This window comes from Populus nigra, chromosome 4, assembly GCF_951802175.1.
Source record: "Populus nigra chromosome 4, ddPopNigr1.1, whole genome shotgun sequence".
Taxonomy (NCBI): Eukaryota; Viridiplantae; Streptophyta; class Magnoliopsida; order Malpighiales; family Salicaceae; genus Populus; species Populus nigra.
In genome coordinates, this window is record NC_084855.1 from 20,400,467 (window position 1) to 20,421,586 (window position 21,120).

General features: G+C 29.7%; 1 protein-coding gene and 1 pseudogene across 4 annotated transcripts; one reads left to right on the forward strand and one right to left on the reverse strand.

The window, feature by feature from the left end:
• Window positions 1-10,889: 10,889 nt before the first annotated feature.
• On the forward strand, window positions 10,890-15,145 carry LOC133692194 (uncharacterized). 4 transcript variants are annotated; one of them, XM_062112948.1, is made up of 4 exons: window positions 10,890-11,023; window positions 12,135-12,356; window positions 13,661-14,803; window positions 14,898-15,145. In XM_062112948.1, the coding sequence occupies exon 3, from the start codon at window positions 13,671-13,673 to the stop codon at window positions 14,781-14,783; it is 1,113 nt and encodes a 370-aa protein (XP_061968932.1). In that variant the 5' UTR covers window positions 10,890-11,023; window positions 12,135-12,356; window positions 13,661-13,670; the 3' UTR covers window positions 14,784-14,803; window positions 14,898-15,145. The 4 variants fall into 4 exon arrangements, with proteins under 4 accessions (XP_061968932.1, XP_061968933.1, XP_061968930.1 ...); XM_062112949.1 differs by having other exon boundaries at window positions 14,932-15,145; XM_062112946.1 differs by having other exon boundaries at window positions 13,661-15,145.
• Window positions 15,146-19,257: 4,112 nt separating this feature from the next.
• LOC133691759 (L10-interacting MYB domain-containing protein-like) lies at window positions 19,258-20,370 on the reverse strand (annotated as a pseudogene).
• Window positions 20,371-21,120: the final 750 nt, after the last annotated feature.

A 21,120-nucleotide genomic window follows, 5' to 3' on the forward strand; every position in this document is an offset into this window, starting at 1 on the left:
TTTTGAGGTGCATGATTCTCGGCTCTAGCTGTCTGGAAATGTGGTAGATGTTTTTTTTTTTAATGTAATTTTTATTTAAAAATTATTAAAATAATATTTTTTTTATTTTAAAAAAATTATTTTTAATATGAGTGAATTAAAATGATCTAAAAACATCAAAAAAAATTTATTAATTTGAAGCAAATAAAATAATAAAAAAAATTTAAATTTTTTAAAATGTAAAAATAAATAGTTTTACATGTGTTTTATGTATAGTTCAATCAGCTTGCATGTTAAAAAGTGGTTGTTTTATGTTTTAAAAATAATTTTTTATTTTAAATTAATTATTTTTCGTTTTTTTTATTGTTTTTACATTATTAATATTAAAAATATTTTTTAAAAAAATTAATATCTTTTTAAATGAAAAAAATTATTATAATACTAAATAAACTTAAAAAAAAATTAATCGAGTACTTATTTTTGCGAACGGCAACTAATGGAAATCATCGACTTTAACAAGTTCATAAAAAGTTTCACTTTGATTTCTCGATTTCAACAATCCATCAAGTAGCGAACGACATCTGAACAAGATGAAAAATGGTGGACAAGGATCAACGAATACTAGAAAAATCTGTCTATCAGAGGCTCTACTATAATTTACAGTGATGAGGAAAACTTTCCTCTCTGTTAGAACATTAGAGTGGCAGGATAATGCAAGTATAGAAATTATTTTTAGTGTATATATCTTGAAGTTAATCTATTGATGGTGTTGGTATTGATTCTGTTCATGTAAATATATTTAACTATTAATAAAAGATTATTTATTTTTAATATTCATCAAATGTTTGATTAATGAATTTAAAATAAAGATAAAGTTATAGGGATAAAAATATTTTGCAAAGAAAATTATAAAGTCATTATAATTATGAGATTCTTATTACATCAAAATATTATTTCTAAATGTTCATGATTAATACTCTATTAGAATTAAACATTAATTAGAGCTATTGAGACCGATACATCTTATGTTCTTTCATTTATGAAAAAAAATATTTGTTCTTATAAGCTGAGGCATGAGAAATATCTATAACTAATAAGTAGGTGTTTGTTGGATGACATGTACACTGAACTAATCCGTATGAGAATTCCATACGGAAAGATTACATGTGTTTATGAAAAGGTTCATATGACAGTTGTGTAAGTGATCTTTAAACTTGAGATTACTAAGTTATCTTTTGTAGTGAATGTTATGTTTTGATCATACTACACGTTATTCTAATCAAGAGTAACTAATGAGCAGATATTGGGTATAACAAGACTTATATGAAGATATTTGAGTAATCAAAAGAGGTTTCATCACCTTAGATGAATTAGAAAAAATATTCCATATATTATCAAATAATACTGATTGAAAATTCTTGTGCAATGTAGAAAGAAATTTGAAAAGTGTTTCAAATCTCATTAAAAAAATTAATGATTATGATGTTCTAAACAAACATGATTTGATAGAATAGACACACTTCATGCTATAATGTTTAAATCAAAATATTGTTGATGAATGAATAATAATTGCATTGAGAAATTAGTAACTGAAAGGTTAAGTCAAATCACTTATGACTTTCTTAATATTTGGAGGATTATGACAGGTTGCTGGACATTATACATCTTCAAATATAATTCAATCAATTATTGAATTGATAATAGATTAATTTATTTAATACTATTTTTTTATGATTGTAATTTATATTTGGGTCAATTTATTAGAAAACCTAATGAGTTATACATATAAGAACCATTGCTCCAAAATTAAAATGTGAAGATTAATTAAGTGTGACTTGATTGTGAATAAATTTTAAAAATGAAGGAGTAGAGTGTAATTTTATAGGGAATTATAATTTTAGACCTAGAAAAATCAAGTAGGGACTTGTTTGAATAAATTTCTAAAATTATCCTGAAATAATATATATGATATTATTTAGGGGGCAAATTAGTATTTTTTTATTTATAAGGTTTTCAGGTTTTCTTGTAAATAGAATGTCGTGCCTTTTATTTTTTGTATAGAAACTAAGTTACAAAACACTTTAAAAACATAAAAGAAAAGAACTAGCACTTAAAGACATATAAATCCTTGTCTTCTAAAAGGGTTATGAAATTTTTCATTGGTGGTTTGTGTGGATTACCATTAGAGATCAAACATTTAGACGACTTGTGGTTTGTAATAATTTAGGGTTAAAACAATTATTCAAAGCAAAAAATAACAACAGACTACTCTTCCGGCCATATTTGGTAATTTTTCTCTCATAATTGTTTCAAAATAAATAATTTCAACTACTCTTCCGGCCATATTTGGCTGGAATACACCATTGAAATAAATATATATATATATATATATATATATATATATATATATATATATATATATATATCAATTTTAACGACTACAATGCTACCAGCGTTGCTGGCGAGCAACAACAGACGACACTGCTAGTAGTGATGTGCAGCAACCTTACACTACGGCAACATTGCTGCCACAGCTGGAGGCTGCAGTCTAGCATGGGCAGCCCGCGCCTAGCAACAACAGCTTTTGTAACAGTTGCTAGCCCTCTACTAGCAATAAGCAAGAAGAAAAAGGAGCAGGATTTACAATTCTTTCCTCGGAGCTTTCTTGACGGTGTTTGGTGGTAGAATTACAATTCTACCTCTATACCTGATAACTTATTACAATAGGATTTTTGGGTGTAATTTACAAATTTACCTCTGCAATTTATTCATTGTTACAATATGGTATATATAATAGAATTATGATTATGCCCCTCTATATATATAAAATGTTGATTTTATATTTTAAAATTGAAACTTAAATGAAATAGACAAGTAATTTTTCTAATAGGATTATGATTAAATTAAAATGTTTAATTCAAGTTTTTTTAGTTTTGTAATATTCTATAGGATTAGGATTTAATTAAAAGATTTAAAAAAAATAGGAAAATAGTTTTTCTAAATGAAGATAGTTTTAAACCAGAAAGTTTTATTTAATAGATTCTAAAATAGTTTAGGATGTTAATAAGAATTTTAATATGATTATTTATCTTATTAATTTTGAAAAAAAAATCAATGAAAATTTGTATTAAATAAAATTTATTATGTTTAGGAAATTATCAAATTAGTTTTGATTTGATATTTCTAAGTGTTAAGAAATATTATTTTAAAATTGCACATAAAGCCAATAATTAAAATTAAAGTATGCAATGTATTTATTTATGTATATTAATGTGTTAGTATGCATGATTGATGATTATAGAGATTAAAAGACCAATGTGATTGTGTTTTTAATCGTTGAATGATTGTAATATTAAATATAGCTTGTATCTTGTCTTTTTTCTATTTTTATTATGGGTTGTAAAATTATTTTTTTATCTAATTCCCTTCGAATGTAACTTGATATTTCTCATATAATTACGTAAATGTGATGTAATTTAGAAATATAGGAATTTAGATAGAAAATTCTATTTTGTAATCTAAGACGAAGAAATAATGGCGAAAAAGGCTACAACCATGATGCTCATAAAAGACTTATAAAGATTTGCAATGGCTTCCTAGGTTTTAACCACCTAGTTCCCTTCGATGGATCGAGGGAATTAGTTTAGATATGTCCAAAATCATCCAATTAGAATGACATGTTAATGACATATGTTTATATAGACATATGTTTATATATACATGATATATTAGTAAAGTCATGGAATGAGAATTAATTAAAATAAAAAAATCTCTTATTAATATATTAATATATTAAGTATATTTTGAGAACATGATTTGTTCCTTTCTAATTTTATATGCATAAAACTAGAATTCTATTCATAGATAACTTGTTGAGTTATTCCAAATTACTACAATCAAATATGTTTAATGCTTTAAAATTGGGTCCTACTTAATTAACTTATATGATTTAGATGAGTTATAATCATATAAAATTAAAGGAAATAGTATGTGAAACATATATGATATGTTTTGATAAAGAGTTGTCACCTAATTGATTTAGGAGTTACATAAAGATGTCATTGATAAGTTATGTTATCTACCTAATTTAATTTATTTATTTTGATTTGTTGAGTTACTCAAGATCATATAAATTAAATGGGATTCTAGCCCACTAAAAGATCTAAGCAAGATTTCTTGAATTAATTGTAAAGGCTATTAATTTGTAGGAAAATAATGAGAGATCAAATTATAATTAAAGACCTTATTTGAATTTAGTTATAAATATTTATGCATGAAACCGATACTCGTTATCTTTACATGAATAACTTGATAGATTAACATGAGTAAAAATAAATATATTCCTATGTAGCATATTTGACTTGATCAAACTTTTCAGATTAGTACCAAAATGTGATAATTATTCTCAAACAAGAAAGAAGCTTGTATGTTCTTGAAAATATGATTCCCTATGTTCTTAATGAGAACACTGATAACAAAGTTATAACTGATTATTAACTTCATATTGATGATGATGAGCAAGTTATATATGTTATGTTAACTTGAACTTCAAACATAACATGAGAATATGGATGCCCATATAATAATTATACATATCAAAGAGTTATTTGATGCAACTAGTAGGATTGAGAGGTATGAGACCTCAAAGAAATTGTTCATCTACAAGATAATAGAGGGTTCCTCGATGAACACCCATGTGTTGAGGATGATTGACTATTTCAGGAATTAGTCCAATTGGGCTTTGTCATGGACCATGAGTTAAGCATTGACTTAGTCTTATAGTCTAAGCATGGAATCCTACTTTAGACATTAAAAAAAGATAAAAGTACATGTTATTATTGTGCCAAGGAAAGCCATTATAGGAGAAACTACAAAGATTATCTTGCAACCATGAAAGCTTATTGAAACTTTTATTTTAAGTGTGTTTATGATTGAATAAAGGTAAAGCTAACTTACAAGTTGATAATGAAACAAGGGCTGCTGCTTTAACTTTGCTAAGTGAGTTGATACTATAATTTGATAATTGTTATTTAATTCTAGTATTTTCTAGAAACATTGTATCTATTTTTGAATGTATTTAAATTTATTATTAAGAAAAAATATTGTTCCTTCTATAAAAATAATATTTATTATAGATCTGATATTTATACAAATTGTTTGTATACACCCTCTTCTTGAAATTCTCAGGTTTAATATAAATAGTAAGATGAACAAATTGGATAATTAATATTCAAATTATTTATGACATTGTAAACTATATCATATCAATAAAACAAGAATCACTAAGAAGAAGTATATTTGATCTTTTTAATTATGAATCATATGAAACTTGTAAAACTTGTTTATCGAGTAAGATGATCAAAACACTTTTTAATGAAAGAGTATATCTAATGAATTATTAGGTCTAATATATATAGATGTATATGGACTAATAATGATTCGTGTCGTAGATGAATATACATGTTTTATCATTGATAACTATATTGGATATGGTAATATGTATTTGATGAAAGTCTAAATCATTTAAAAGGTTCAAAACATTCAAAAATAAAGTTGAAAAACAAACTAGAAAAAGTGTTAATATACTTCAATTTGATTGAGGTGGTGAATACTTGAGTCAACATTTTTAAGGTTATTTAAAAGAGAATGAGATTCTCTTATATTAGACACCTCCTAAAACACCACAATATAATGAAGTTTCTGAAAGGAAAAATTATATTTTATTGGATATGATAGAGTCTATGATAAGTTAAATAAACCTTTCACCTTTTTTTTAGAGCTATGCCCTACAAATAACTATGTTCCTTTTAAATAGAATTCCATCAAAATTCATTGATAAGATTTTATATGAGATATGGAATGGTAAAAGACCAATCTTTTCACACTTAAAAAATTTGAGATGTGATGTTTATATGAAGCATACTGTATCTGAAAAAGCTAAGAATTAAGTCAAATAAATATAAATTTATATGATATCTAAAAGGAATTATTGGATATTATTTACATCATATCGTTGAGAAAAAATATTTGTCTCAATATATACTATCTTTTAAAGAAAAAATTTGTTTTTAAAAGGAGCAGTGAGAGGAAAATAGAACTTGATGAAGTTCAAGAACCACAAATTGAAATTTAAATGGAACCTAAGCCTAAGGCTTTAACATTAGACATTCAACCCAAAGCTTAATAAAGTTAAGAACTCTATAAATTTAATAGGACGCGTCATACACCAATGAGATATGAACTTCTCATGAAAGTTGAAACTGATGAGTTGCTTATACTTGATGAGCCTATCAATTATATAAAACTATATCTGATATTGATTCTAAGAAATAGATTAAGGCCATTAAATTTGAAATAGATTTCATGTACAACAACCAGGTATGAACCTTGGTTGATTCACTTGAAGGGAAAAAACCTATCGGATGTAAGTGAGTCTTTAAGAGAAAGACTGATATGGATGACAATATACAAATATACAAAAATAGACTAATTATCAAATATTACAAACAAAGACATATATGTTGACTTTAATGAAACCTTCTTACTAGTAACTATCTTAAAATCTATAAGGATTTTGCTTCTTATAATTGCTTACTATGATTATAAGATTTGACAAACTTTATTTTTGAATGAGAATCTTCAAGAAGATGTGTATGTGATACAATTTGAAAGATTTAAATCTAAGGAATTTGCTAATAAAGTATGCAAGATATAAAAATCTATTTATGGACTTAAACAAGCTTAGCTTTAAGAGTTAAAAAAATCCATTTTGATGAGATAGTCAAGTAGTTTGATTTTATAAAAAATATGGATAAGCCTTGTATTTATAAAAGGTTAGTAGGAATGAAGTCGTTTTCCTAATATTATATGTAGATGTTATATTATTAATAGAAAGTGACATTTCTTTACTCTAGTTAGTAAAGATTTGGTTATCTAAGAATTTCTCCAAGAAGGATATGAGAGAAATAACCTATATACTATAAATAAAAATCTATAGAGATAGATCTAAAAAGTTATTTGTATTGTCCCAATCCATGTACATGGACAAGATATTAAAATGGTTTAGCATGGAAGAATACAAAAGAGGATACTTATTTATTTTGCATAAAATACGTCTCTCCAAGGATATGTGCCCTAAAACACAAATTAAGAGAGATATGATTCCACATACTTTGGACATAAGATTTATAATATATGCAATGCTATGTATAAAACTAGATGTATCTTATGGTTTGAGTATAACCAATCTAATATAGGTGAAGGTCAATAAAAGATAGTTAAAAAAAAATTCTTAAGTAATTGAAAAGAACTATGAATGTTTTTTTTTTTTGTCTATAGAGGAGATAGACTATTAGTTCATGGTTATTTGGATGCTAGTTTTCAATCAAATATTGAAAAGAAAAAATCCAGACTGGTTATATTTGACTATAAATAATAGTGTTGAGTTGGAAGAGTTTCAAATAAGAAATCAAAGTAGATTCTACAACTAAAGATGAGTACACCTCTACGTTTGAAGAATAAAAAAAGTTGTTTGGATTAAGAAGTTCATCACTAAACTAGGTGTGGTTCCTAACATTGTTGATCTAATAGCCATATATTGTGATAACAATGGAATCATTGCACAAGCAAAGAAATCAAGGTCTTATTAATTATCTTAAAATATACTTAGACAATTTCATTTTATTATAGAATCCAAGAAAGAAAAAATATTAAAATAGAATGAGTATCTATTAAAGAGAATCTTGTAAATTCTCTTACTAAGCCATTATCCTAGTAAAAACATTATTGTCAGGTAGAAAAATATGATATTTGATACATGAGTGATTGGATTTAGTGTAAGTGAGAGATTATTAGTAGCCAATCAATTAGTTACACGTGGCATTGACTTTGTTTATGTAAATATATTTAATTATTAATAAAAGCTTATTTATTTTTAATATTCATCAAATATTTGATTAATGAATCTTGAGTAAAGATAGAGTCTTAGGGCTAAAAAATGCTTTACAAATGGATTTATAATTATAGGATTTCTATTGCATCAAAACATTATTTATAAATGTTCATGGTCAATGCTCTATTAAAATTGCGTATTAATTAAAGATGTTGAGACCGATACATATTTTTATTTTTTTCATTTATGAAAGGATACGCTTGTTATCATAAGCTGAGGTATGAAAAATATTTAAAACTAATAAGTAGGTGCTTGTCGGATGACATGTACACTGAACTAACATGCATGAGAATTCCATATGAAAAGATTATATGTATCTATGGAAAGGCTCACATGATGGATGTGTAAATGATTCTTAGACTTGAAATCACTAACTTACGTGACAGAAGTGTAAGTGATTCTTAGACTTGAAATCACTAAGTTATTTTATATAAGAAATGTTATGTTTTGATTCTGCTACACATTGTCCTAATCAAGGGTAACAAACGAGCTTATATTGAGTATAACAAGAACTATAAGAAGGTATTTGATCAATTAGAGAAAATGTTTTATGTATTCTCAAATAGTATTGATTTTAAATCTTTGCATAAGACGGAATGAGATTTGAAAAGAGTTTCAAATCTTATTCAAATAATCAATTACTATAGTGTTGAGAAAAACATGATTTGACAAAGTAGACGACACGCTATATGCTATAATGTCTAAATAAGAATATTATTGATTAATAGATAATAATTATACTGAGAAACTGGTCACTAAAAAGTTAAGTCAAATCACTTATAACTTTCTTAATATTTAGGAAATCATGACAAGTTGCTAGATATTGTACATGGTCTTCAAATATATATCAATCAATTATTGAATTGATAATAATTAATTCATCTAATTTATTTAATTCTATTTTCTTTAGGATTGTGATTTATATTTGAGCCAACTTATTAGGAAACCTAATGAGTTATACACATAAAATCCATTGATAAAAAATGAAAATGGAATGGTTAATCAAGTGTGTTTCGATTGTAAATAAGTTTTAGAAATTAAATCATCGATTGCTTCTTGGTTTGTTGGAAACAAGGCTTTCATAGTGCTCTATGGTCGAGCGGCTGGACATTCCTTTCATTTCCCGTCCATGGAAACTTTAATTTCTCTACGGGAGGTAATCCAGGCAACTCTTCTGGGAATACATCTCGAAACTCTCTCATAACGGGAATACTAGCCAAATCTATATTACCCTTTCCAGCTCTCTTATAAGGGCTAACCAAGCAGAACAACCATTCCTCAGTAACTTTCTAGTGGGATCTCTCCTAAAAAAAAGAATTGACGGTTTCGATTGTAAATAAGTTTTAGAAACTAATGACTAGAGTGTAATTTATATTGGGAATTATAATTCTAGATCTAGAAAAATCAAGTAGAGACTTGATTGAATAAATTTCTAAAATTGTCCTGAGATAATAAATGTGATTTTATACAGGCGACAAATTGATATTTTCTTATTTATAAGGTTTTTTAGGTTTCCTTATAAATAGAATGTTGTGCCTTTTATTTTCTATGTATAAACTATATAAGTTACAAAATACTTGAAAAACACAAAAGAAAAGAATCAACACTAAAAAACATAACAATATCTTTCTTCTAAAAAGGTTTATGATATTTTGCATTGGTAATTCGTGTGGATTATTGTTAGAGGTCAGACATTTGGATGACTTATGGTTTGTAACAACTTAGCCTTGAAGCAATTCTTTAAAGTCAAGAAGAACATCTAATCTCCAGGTAATCTTCATATAAACTCTCAGCAACTCTAGATCTGTCTAATAAGATTTTTGAGTAAAAAAAAAGATTTAAATTTAGTATTTCTACTGCGTGCGTGTGCACATATTCCAAGAAACCTAACAATTATTACATTACATTACAATAATGTCTAGGTTTTTCATTATAACAATCCATAATAATTACAATTTTTTTTAATTGCAATTTTATGTTCAATTTCATTAGATCTGTCTAATAAGATTTTTGAGTCTAAAAAAAGAGATTTAAATTTAGTATTTTTACTTCGCGTGTGTGCACATATTCCAGGAAACCTAACAATTATTACATTACATTACAATAATGTCTAGGTTTTTCATTATAACAATCCATAATAATTACAATTTTTTTTAATTGCAACCTTATGTTCAATTTCATTATCAATTTGTCAAAATTTATTAAGAAAAGAATTAATTCAACAAAAAATAGATCAAATTTTTACTAAGAAAACACAAAAACCTTAGCAATTCTTTCTTTTTAGGCTAAGATTATATTTCATCTTTTAATGATGACCTTTCCATTTGAATAATGAATATTGCAATGGTCAACTTTATAATTAGGGTTTGTTTAGTGTTATGGTTGAGTTACTGTTTTGTTATTTGCTTTTAATTTAATTTTTTTTATGTATTAATATTAAAAATATATTAAAAAAATATATTATTTTAATATTTTTTAAATTAAAAATAATTTAAAACATAATCTTTATCACACTTATAAAGGATTATTCAATCTAATTTCAAAATCAACTTAAGTTATGTCTAAGTTAGCCTATTTAATAATATTGCTTTCAATCTCATTAACTCATCAACCATTAATTTAATTAATTTTTTTAAGAAAACCAAAATATACCTCAAAAATATTATCATGGTACACTCATTTTTATATTAAGTTTATCATCAATAATTTAATTTTTTTGATTAAGGACATTAAATGATTTCATTTTTTTAATAAAAAAATATATAATTTGGATATAAATTTAGATGAAAAGCTTTATAATATGAAAATCCTTAATCGAGAATTTCTAAAAAATTTAGGATAAAATTTTATAATGGTAAAATTGAGAATATTTGGATAATATTTTTGAGATTTACGGTAATTAAAAAAAAAAAACCCTTTTCTTTACCCATATAAATAGCACAGCTTTTATGCCGAATACTTTATTTTTTTCATTTTAATTTCAACTCCCTTTCTTGCGCTTTTCTACCTACTTATCTTTATAACCGGGAGTTCTTAACGCAACCTCCCCAAGGACCCCAACAGATAGATCATCATCAGGAATTCGATTGCCTTGTAATTCCTCAACTTTTTTTTTGTTAATTAAACTTAGATGACCCGTCATTGTTAATTACAATTATGTTGATTGATTTGTATTTGGATCGATCTATGTTTGGCTACGATTTTCATCTGTTACTTTAGTTAATTAATTAATGCTAAAACGGTTTTGTATAGTTTTGATTCCGTGTAAATTAAAGAAAAAAAATTTATGGGTACTTATAAATTTTGGAATTGCCATGGTTGGAAGTCCACTTATATGTGTGTTGTTAATTTATATGTGTGTTGTTAATTTATTTCGGAAATTGTTATGAATTAATTTTCTTTTCAATTCTGGTATTGGTTTCTGCTGCACTGTGTTGGATTGTCTTTATTTTGGTATAGTCATCGCACTTGTAGGAATGATGCTAGTTCCATTGTTGCTTTTAGTCTCGTTTGGTTTTGGTTTTGAAACCCTCACTACCTTTAACTACCATCCCCGGGAAAAATTCTCAATTCCTCAGCATATCACTAAGATTTATGTGGAATTTTACTGTTTTAGATGATTAATGGGGTTGGTGCATTTCATTTATCTAGAAACATCATGTGGGATTGTCAAGTGATGTTGTAAGCTGGAATTTCTGTGCTTGATTATATATACTGAAAATAGCAACACTAAGTCTCTGCCTTTTCTATTGATGAATCGATATTGGACAAGATAAAGGTAGTAGTGGATGGACTTTTCTTCTTTTTATAATGCCATTTTATCCTTATACTGGCTGACATGTTAGCTGCTCATTTAGTTCAGGGATTTTATGCCAACATTGGAGTTCATAATGTTTACAGGGTTTTTTTTTGTTTTTCCTCTCTTTGTTGAACTGTTTTGATAATCTCCATTGATATGTCATTAGAACTGCGTGTTTCTCCTTGTATCTGGGATCAAGGCTTTTATTAGATAGAAATTTAAATCCAAGAATTACCATATTCTGACATATGCATTTCATTTCTTATTTATTGTTTCTATCCAAAACTCTTCTTGAAGCTTTCCTGTTCTTATATATGCTTGTTCTTTTTCTTCTCTAGTGACTCATGAAACCTTCATCGAGCTTTTTGATTATGAGCTCATGTATTCTTTTCTGGCATTCTACAGGTTTTGTGACTAATCATAACTTAGTGGCTTGAGAAGTAATTAGTGTAAGTTATTGAAGGTTGTATCAAGTCTTTAGGAGTAAGGATTACTGAAATAATTATGGCGCTCGTTGGAGCTTTGTAGAGGGCTTGCCTTGTGTTTAAGTATGTAGTTTTCAATTTGTTATATAACTGGGCACTCAGAAGCTTCCAGTGGATAATTTCAGTACAGTACCTTCTTATGGTAAGTATAAAATGCAGATGAACTTGCTTTTGTAAGTTTAAGCCTTGCCTTCTCATTACAGAGATATATTTTTTGTAATGTAGATTTTTATTTTCTTTTAGATTATATTCCTTGAACTGTTACATGCCAACCAGTTTTTAAGGTTTTGCTTACAAGATTTATGAAAAAAATAAAGTTATATTATGAAGAGTGCTTAGTTTTTTGGTTCATGAAAAAAATGATAGGGGTAACACAAATTATACTTAAATGTTCCACTGAGTAATCTCTTTATGTAAATAATTAAGCAGACATCATTTACTTCTAAACCTAAGTCTTAGTAGGAGAGAGGTTTCATTTATTTCTCCGCAATGAAATTAGAGAATTTATGATGGGGAACTTTGGAGTTGAATACCGTTATCTGATATCACCATTTTTAGCTGTATATTGGATAGAAGCCATCAAAGATATGAACTTTGCCATGCCTGTTTATTTCTCAAAAAATAAAAAAAGAGAAAGAGAACTTGTAGAAGACATTCCACAATTCTGATGCGATAATTATACATGACTGTTATATTGAAAGAACTAGTAGAGATCTTAACTACTCTGCTTGAACTACCAGTCAAATTATCTGCTTTCTTGGATATGGATGCCAAACTTTGTTGTGTGGGCATGGATGTTTTCTTACTTTCTTGTGTTCCATATAACTCCAAGAATTCTCGTTTTCAAACAACAACTTACTTCTTTTGGGAGGATAAAACTGTCTGGTTATATCCCTTGAAGCTGCGGTTATTTTTTGGAGTCGTATGTTCTTTTTGGCATCTTATGGGCAATTCCGTCTGCTGTGTTGTGGATTCCACAATTGTATTCTCTTCATGAAATATGATCTTGGGAGTGTATCATCCTATTTCTGATTGTATGGCACTTGGTTCAGAATTCAGAATTTGCCATACTTGGTGTCTGCATTCAGAAACCCTTTTCCAGGTTATATCAAAGTTTTTGACTGGTTGGTCAGCAATCAAATAAGGTTTTTTTTTTTTTTTTGACTTTTGGAATGGAAATTGAGTTGCTTTTGGTTTTCCCTGTTAACGACTTTCACTTCTTGAAGCCATATTGGATGTTCTCTGATCTACCAGTAGTGCTTTGCTAATTGTTTTCTTGAGTGATACAAGTGAAATATCGCCTCTGTACATTAGCATGATGCTATAATTAGTTAGGGGGAAAGTTATTAGTTCTTCTGTCAATATTATTGGTATGTTAATTTGTACTGCTCCATTTTCATTATTATTGGTGTCTGATGAGTTCAAGTGTTGAGTAACTTATTACAGTGAATTCAAGATGGCTGCTTTGAAACGAAGACTTAATACTGATTCAGATATTCATGCCCTGCACAAAGAATTGGATGAGGTATCATGTCCTATCTGCTTGGACCGTCCTCATAATGCTGTTCTACTCCTGTGCAGCTCAAATGAGAAGGGCTGCAAATCTTACATTTGTGATACGAGTTACAGGCACTCAAATTGCCTGGACCAGTTCAAAAAATCGAGGGGCAATTCTAGGAGCAATGTTACCTTGCAAAGTTCAATGCCCATCAACTCAGTCAGTTCTAGTACCACTACTGATGCAAGTGTGACTTTGAGAAGTCATGCCATTGATGGTAATGAAAATCACAATCTAAATGAGATCAGCAATGACACTTTTGTTAGACTGCCTGAAGAACTTGTAGATTCTGAGTCTGTTCAGGAAAGGATTGAACATGGAGGGGTTAATGCGAACTCACCAGAGTTAAGTTTGAGTCCCGGTTGCCCTTTATGCCGAGGAACCATACTAGGCTGGGAGGTGGTAGATGAGGCTAGAAAATATCTAAACTTGAAGAAGCGAAGTTGCTCCCGGGAATCTTGCTCATTCTCTGGAAACTACCAAGAATTGCGTAGACATGCCAGGAGGGTTCACCCATCTATCCGGCCCTGTGACATTGATCCATCTAGGGAACGAGCTTGGAGATGCCTTGAGCACCAGAGAGAATATGGTGATATTGTCAGTGCTGTCCATTCAGCTATGCCAGGTGCTGTTGTGGTTGGTGATTACATAATTGAAAATGGAGATAGATTATCAGTTGAAAGGGAAAGCAGGACAAATGAAGTCAATGCACCATGGTGGACTACTTTCTTTTTTTTCCAGATGATTGGTTCAATTGATGGTGCAGCTGAACCAAGGACCTGGTCAAGGGCTTGGACTAGGCATCGCCAATCTGCCGAAACTTTAGCTGACCGCCGGTTCCTTTGGGGTGAGAATTTGTTGGGTCTACATGACAATGACGACGACGACAACAACAACAACAACAACAACGATGGTTATTTGCATGTATTAGGCAATGCTGGTGAAGATGCATCTCCAATCCCAAGAAGGCGCCGGCGTTTGACTCGGTCAAGGTCCAATGATCATTCATGAGAAACGATGACATATTTCTGGTAAATCTCCAGTTTGTTGACAACTTTGATATCTACTGGAATTGTGTCACTGGTTGCCTTCAGCTGACACAATTGGTATGCCCTACTGTTCCAGTAATATGCAGAAAACTGTCTTTTAATGCATGCAGCGCCACTTGTTGATTAAGAATCAGAATGTTGGAAACCTGCTAGTGGAGTGATGGTTAAGCTGGAAAAGCTTGTTCAACAATTCATAAATTTGAGTTGGATTCTGCGCAGTCACCTTTGATGGTATATTTCTATTTGATTCAGAATTGGATTTCATGCTTTGTAATATATATAATGGATTGTTCTTGCATTGTATAAAACACATGGATTGTTTCATCTCCCGCTCTCTGCCCAGTATCATACATTTTGTCGTTTGATAGTGCTTGCTGGTTTTAAACAAATGGGTATTGTCGTGCTTGTTCTTGCTTCCAAATATGGCGGGTGTTGCAGCTCAGGGATAGCAGCCTACAGGGTGCTTACGTCAGAAATGCACCGTAATTTGTGATGGGTAAATTAAGTGGATTGCACCTGCTACCATTTTTGTGTTGCAAGGGTTTTTCTTTTTTCTTTTTTCCCTGTGGTTTTGTAGGTGTGTGCGGTATATGATGAGAATTATTACAACTGATGTAATGAAGGCCTTGACCATTCTTCTCAAAGACATAAAAGAGGAGATTATCGGATTATGATTAGTACCGCTCACGGTATCAAAATAAGATTTTATGGTTTCTATCATCAAACCCTGGAAAATTTTCTCTTAAGTTTTTCATCTCTATTTTCCCCCTTCCTCTCTTGGCTCCATCCAAACAAAATAAGCAGTTCGATGCGATCGATGCTTTCAATGACAACCCATCGATGCTTTCAATGACAACCCAGGATTTTCTGGAAAAACCTCCCTCCCTCATTTTTTATTTATCCAAACACACGTGTTTGGTATTGTGGTAGCTGTTGTGGTTGTGATTAAAAAAAAATTATTTTTATAAAAAAGTGTTTTAGTTGAGATTGGTTTGGAAAAATATATGTTTAGTTAAAACTGTAGTTAAAATTGAGATTGAATAAAAAGTAGTATAATGTGTTTGGTTAAAAATTATGGTTCAATTTGATGTTATGATGTAATTATCTAAAAGAACTTGATTCATAATATTAATGAATAATAACATAAAAAGTAATCTTACAACCAATAAAATATTGCAAAGAGACCTAAACATATTGGAACAATATTTTATAATTGTGTCATTAAACTTGCAACAATTCTATCACGTACGTAATCCATTCGCGAAGGCCTGTGGTGTTCTTAGATTTGTGAATGTGGAGCCACATCTGTTAGAAAATCATCAGGCACAAAATCAGGATGACGATCGAACTCCATAAATGCCACATCTTGCATTGAAGTTCTTCTAATGTAATTATGAATTACCATGGATGCGACAACAATTTGAACTTGTGCCTTGTAGTTAAATGATGACATATTCTGTAGGATTCACCATCTTTTTTTCCAAACTCCAAATGTACATTCTATCACAAAACGTAATGAAGAGTGCACACGGTTGAAAATTTCTTCACGAATTTGTGATTGTCCTCGCCTCCTAAATTCTTGCAAATGATATCTATGATCTCTATATAGATCTAAACATTCATATTCGTTAGGATATCTCGAGTCAACCAAGTAATATTTCCCTGTAAATACATATAATTTTTTTAAATTGAAAAATGCAAAAATAAATTAACATTAATTATCATATACACGCACATACACACACATACACACGTTACTACCTTCTGGTAGCTTAGGAAATTTTATGTGGATTGTCAATTGCCTCGAGAAAAATTCGTGTATCTTGTGCACTACCTTTCCAATCCGCCCAAACAAATGTGAATTGCATGTCAAAGCTACATACAACCATAACATTCTGGGTCGGCACACCTTTTCTTCCGATAAATGGAATTTGGTTTTATGAAGAAACACACGCACCACATGTGTACCGTTGATAGCTCCTACACAATTCTAATATACAAATAACTAGCAACAAGCATCAATTTGAGCTGACTAAAAAAATAAATTTCACAAATTTATTTAATACGAAGCACCACCAATAAATCCGATTAATGACATTACATTGAAATAAGACATATACCTTGGATTGTTCACAATTTCACGCGGTGTGTTTACAAACCCGGGATCTGCAGGTTGTATTAAATCTGTAGCGAATGAACAAACTGATTTAAGAAATTCATTAAAGTACCTACTAATCGTTTCTCCTAAATGTTGAAATCTCTCCTAAACTTCCCTGTTGGAAGCACCCAATGCTATTATATAAAGAAATATTCCAACCTTTTCAAAAACACACATTCTTTGAGATGCTTTTAACCCATATTGGTTTTCAAGTTGAAAGCAAAGACTTTGAAATGTCGCGCATTCATCCTAAACATGTTTACACAGCGTGTCCAATATCCATGTAATATTCCATTCAACCATCGCATTCCAGTGTTGTACGAATCCATACAGGGTTCCTTGTATATATAAGTATTATAATATAATGTGAGGGCACCCGCCGTGCATAAAACCAATTTACAACGACCAAACTCTCTTTTTCAAACCAACTCACCTTCTTCATCTGAATCATCGTCGTCGTTATTGTCGTTATCAGAATTGTGATTATCGTTGGAATCTCCATCGTTATCAAAAGAATGACCATAATTAACATAATCGGCTACGTTATTCATTACATCATCATAACCCTCGTCAAAAAGTGTTGAAAACTAGTTCGAATTCATATTTATCATGACATACAATTTTTTTATGAATAATTGAAAAGCTTAAGACTTGTTAAAAAAATAATGGATTATGGATACCGAAATAATATATTGTAAAATATTATTTTACCCTCAGCATCACTTTTTAAAGAACCCGAAATATAGAGTCATTTAATATCCTAGCATAAAAAATGAATAACATTTAATATAGGTTCATTTCCATAAAAATCAATTAATAACGATCTTGGATTTGTAAATAAGACTAGTAATATTGTTCCATTTCTATATGTATAATGTAGTTTTGCTGGCCTTGCAATTTGTAGGAGGCTATATTTGTTTGCGTAACAGTCCTTTAATTAGTTTTTAAGTATTTTTTTTTTCAAAAATGTCTTTTATCTCTAATCACAATTTCCAATTCCACCGGCCATAAACAAACTAAAAAAATAGTATTTGCAGAGATCAAAATGGGAATTTAAGAAAGAATTAGCAATTAACATTGGATAACTGTGATTTTCCAAAAAAAAAAAATTAACTTTCAAAATCTCATCAACAAGGACTAAACTATAATTTACTCAACCATGTGGTGAAAGAAAAAAAGAAAAAGAAATAACCAAAGACTTTCCTTTAGCATCTTGTTGTTGATAGTCCTGTTATGGTCTTTATCATAAAAGCCATGAATTTCTACCCTTTCACTCTTCCAAGAACACCATAAACATAGTTACATAAGCCTTGTTCCCATTGCATGTGACTGCCTATCAACCTTGTTGCCCTTTTCATTTTCAATTATGCAAATGAACAAACATTTACAAACATAAGAATGCATTTTATTTATAATGAATTTCATAACATTCAATGTAATCATCGGCTGCAACTAATAATAAATTAAATGCAACTTACTTCTTATAGTTGTAGAAATAGCAGCAATGTGCAACACGACCAGTTAGAAACCACCACACCTGATTGCAGGTACTACAACATTCAGTTTCTACTTGTGAATTGACAATATGAAAGTAAAATTGTCTTCCCATACTTACTGTTATTTATATAAATAACACAAATACACAGTTGACATGAAACTAATATTCCAAATTAGTTACCTAACTTTCAAGAGCATGTAACCTAACATTATCACACCAACTGAAAAATTTGAGTTTAACAACCTAAACCTAACATTTACAGTTAAGCATCCAAACATTCAAAGTGTAATAATAACAAGCATCAATCTCAGTTTCCATGTAGTAAACCAACCATTCAACAACAAGTAACACAACTGAAAAATTTGAGTTTAACAACCTAAACCTAACATTCAAAGTGTAATAATAACAAGCATCAATCTCGGTTTTCATGTATTAAACCAACAATTCAACAGTAAGTAACCCAACTGAAAAATTTGAGTTGCAAGGTAACCACACATTTGAAGTCTACATTTTAGAACTCATTAAATTCCAACCCAACAACAATATTCAGTGATACATAATGTAAAAACATACATGGTAATGGTGTTCCAAGTACTTGGTTACAAAAATACAAAAATACATAGGCAACTTCATATTTTTTCAGCAACAATTGTAGCACAAGAAGTCTGAAAAAAAAAATGGAAAAGATGTCAGACAATTGAAAATGTTACCAGAATATTGTATTCAACATAAATGAAAAGACATGAATAGGTTAATAAGTTAAAACTTGACCTTGTCCATCTAAGTTTTTCTTTGTTGTTCAAACATTATTTTCAGCCATGATATTTTTCTATCAATAGCACCCATTGCAACCCACATCTCCTTCTTGCTCTTCGAACAAAAGAATTCAGTTGTAAAGGTATGCAATGCCACTACCAAAGTTAACTCCATCAATAGAATGCAGTTCTTCCATTACCTCTTCAATGCTACAATCCTTTTTATCTCTACAAGGAGTTGTGCTCTCTTTGGTAATGGAGACAGACTCAATAAGTTGATCTAGACGTGCGAATAATTGTGCTCCCATTCCAGTTCCCCTTTTCATTTTTCGGCATTGAGGTGTAGTATGATGTGAACCCTTTCTCTTTGCATTATTGGGGTTGCTGCTACTGTTTGCGACATTGTTTCCACCAACCATATTGCTAACATCATGTATGAAATAAAGGATTGTATTCTCTTCAGAGTCGCCACTTCCTTCTTCTATATTAGTTTCCTCATTGGTTGTGTTTCTCATTCTAGTAGCCACATTATCTTCATATGATAAGAGTTCTTGTGAGGGAGTCCAAGCATATTCTCCCGTGACCACTATGTTAGTAAACATGATGTCGTACTTGGCACACAATGAGGGCTCTATGCCGACATGCCTAAACTTCTTTGCTCCTCTCATTTCCTGTGTAATGAAAGTTGGATGTACTTAGCAATAATAGTAGATTAATAAGTAATACAACATGACAAATAATTTTGTGAGGCTAAAACTAACCTGAATTTTGCTTTCCACCATTCATCAGTTGCTAAGATGGTCCCAAGTTCAGTAGACCAACCAACTCCAGTTTCAGTTATTAATTTTTTTCATACCCTCTAGTCTTTTTTAATCACATCCCATTTGTTTTTAAGCTGAGCTTTTGTTAATGAAAGTCTTGTTTGCTTTTTGAATGACTGTATGACAAATTTCCAGCCAGCTTTGTCGAAATGGGTGTTGGTCTCATGCCTCTCTTAATAGCTTTAATGCAAATGTCACAAAACGTGTGCAACATTGCCTTGGTTCAATAAGCTTTATTATGTGTGTCAGACCCATCCATTGCTTAATAATTGACAATGCAAGGAAAAATTAAACAAAGAATTAACTATATAAACAAGAGATTGAATGCTGATAATGGCTAAAATAAGATACTAACAGAACAGAAAATTATGTTTCCAGTAAAAGGTCAACCAAAGAATAACAAAAGATTGAATGTTGACAACGGATGAAAAAATAAATTAACAATTATCTATAGCAGCTTAGTTGACAATGCAAGAAAAAATTAAACTAACAATTAACTATAGCTAACAAAAGATTTAATGCTGATAAGGGCTAAAATAAGATACAAATAGAACCTGAAATAACATTTCCAGCAAAAGGTTAACCAAAGAAACTAACAAGAGGTTGAATGTTGACAAATGATGAAAAAAGAAACTATATATCAGTTTTAACATCCACAGTTGACATGCAATTAACTAGTTCAACAAAAGATTGAATGATGTAAAGTGTAAACTAAGAAACTTGTTTAGCTTTACCATACACAGTATAAAAAGGAAAAGCTTGATGAGATTTGCCTTGTAATTATCAAAGCCACATAACTGTTGACAACAATATAATGAAATTCTTCGACATTTTACAATTAAAGTTGGTGTATTCCATTACAAAACTAACAGGCAATTACATTTGTCAAAGTAATCCATAATGATTGCTCAACTATTTCTTAGTAGGGGAAAGAACATCGAAAACTACCCACAAACAACTCAAACCTTTAACTGTGTTTCATTAATTATCAGGGGATGTTCTAATTAGCAAAGGAAATTATTAGTTTAATTTACGTTTATTTACTTGTTAGCAATCATCAGCAAACA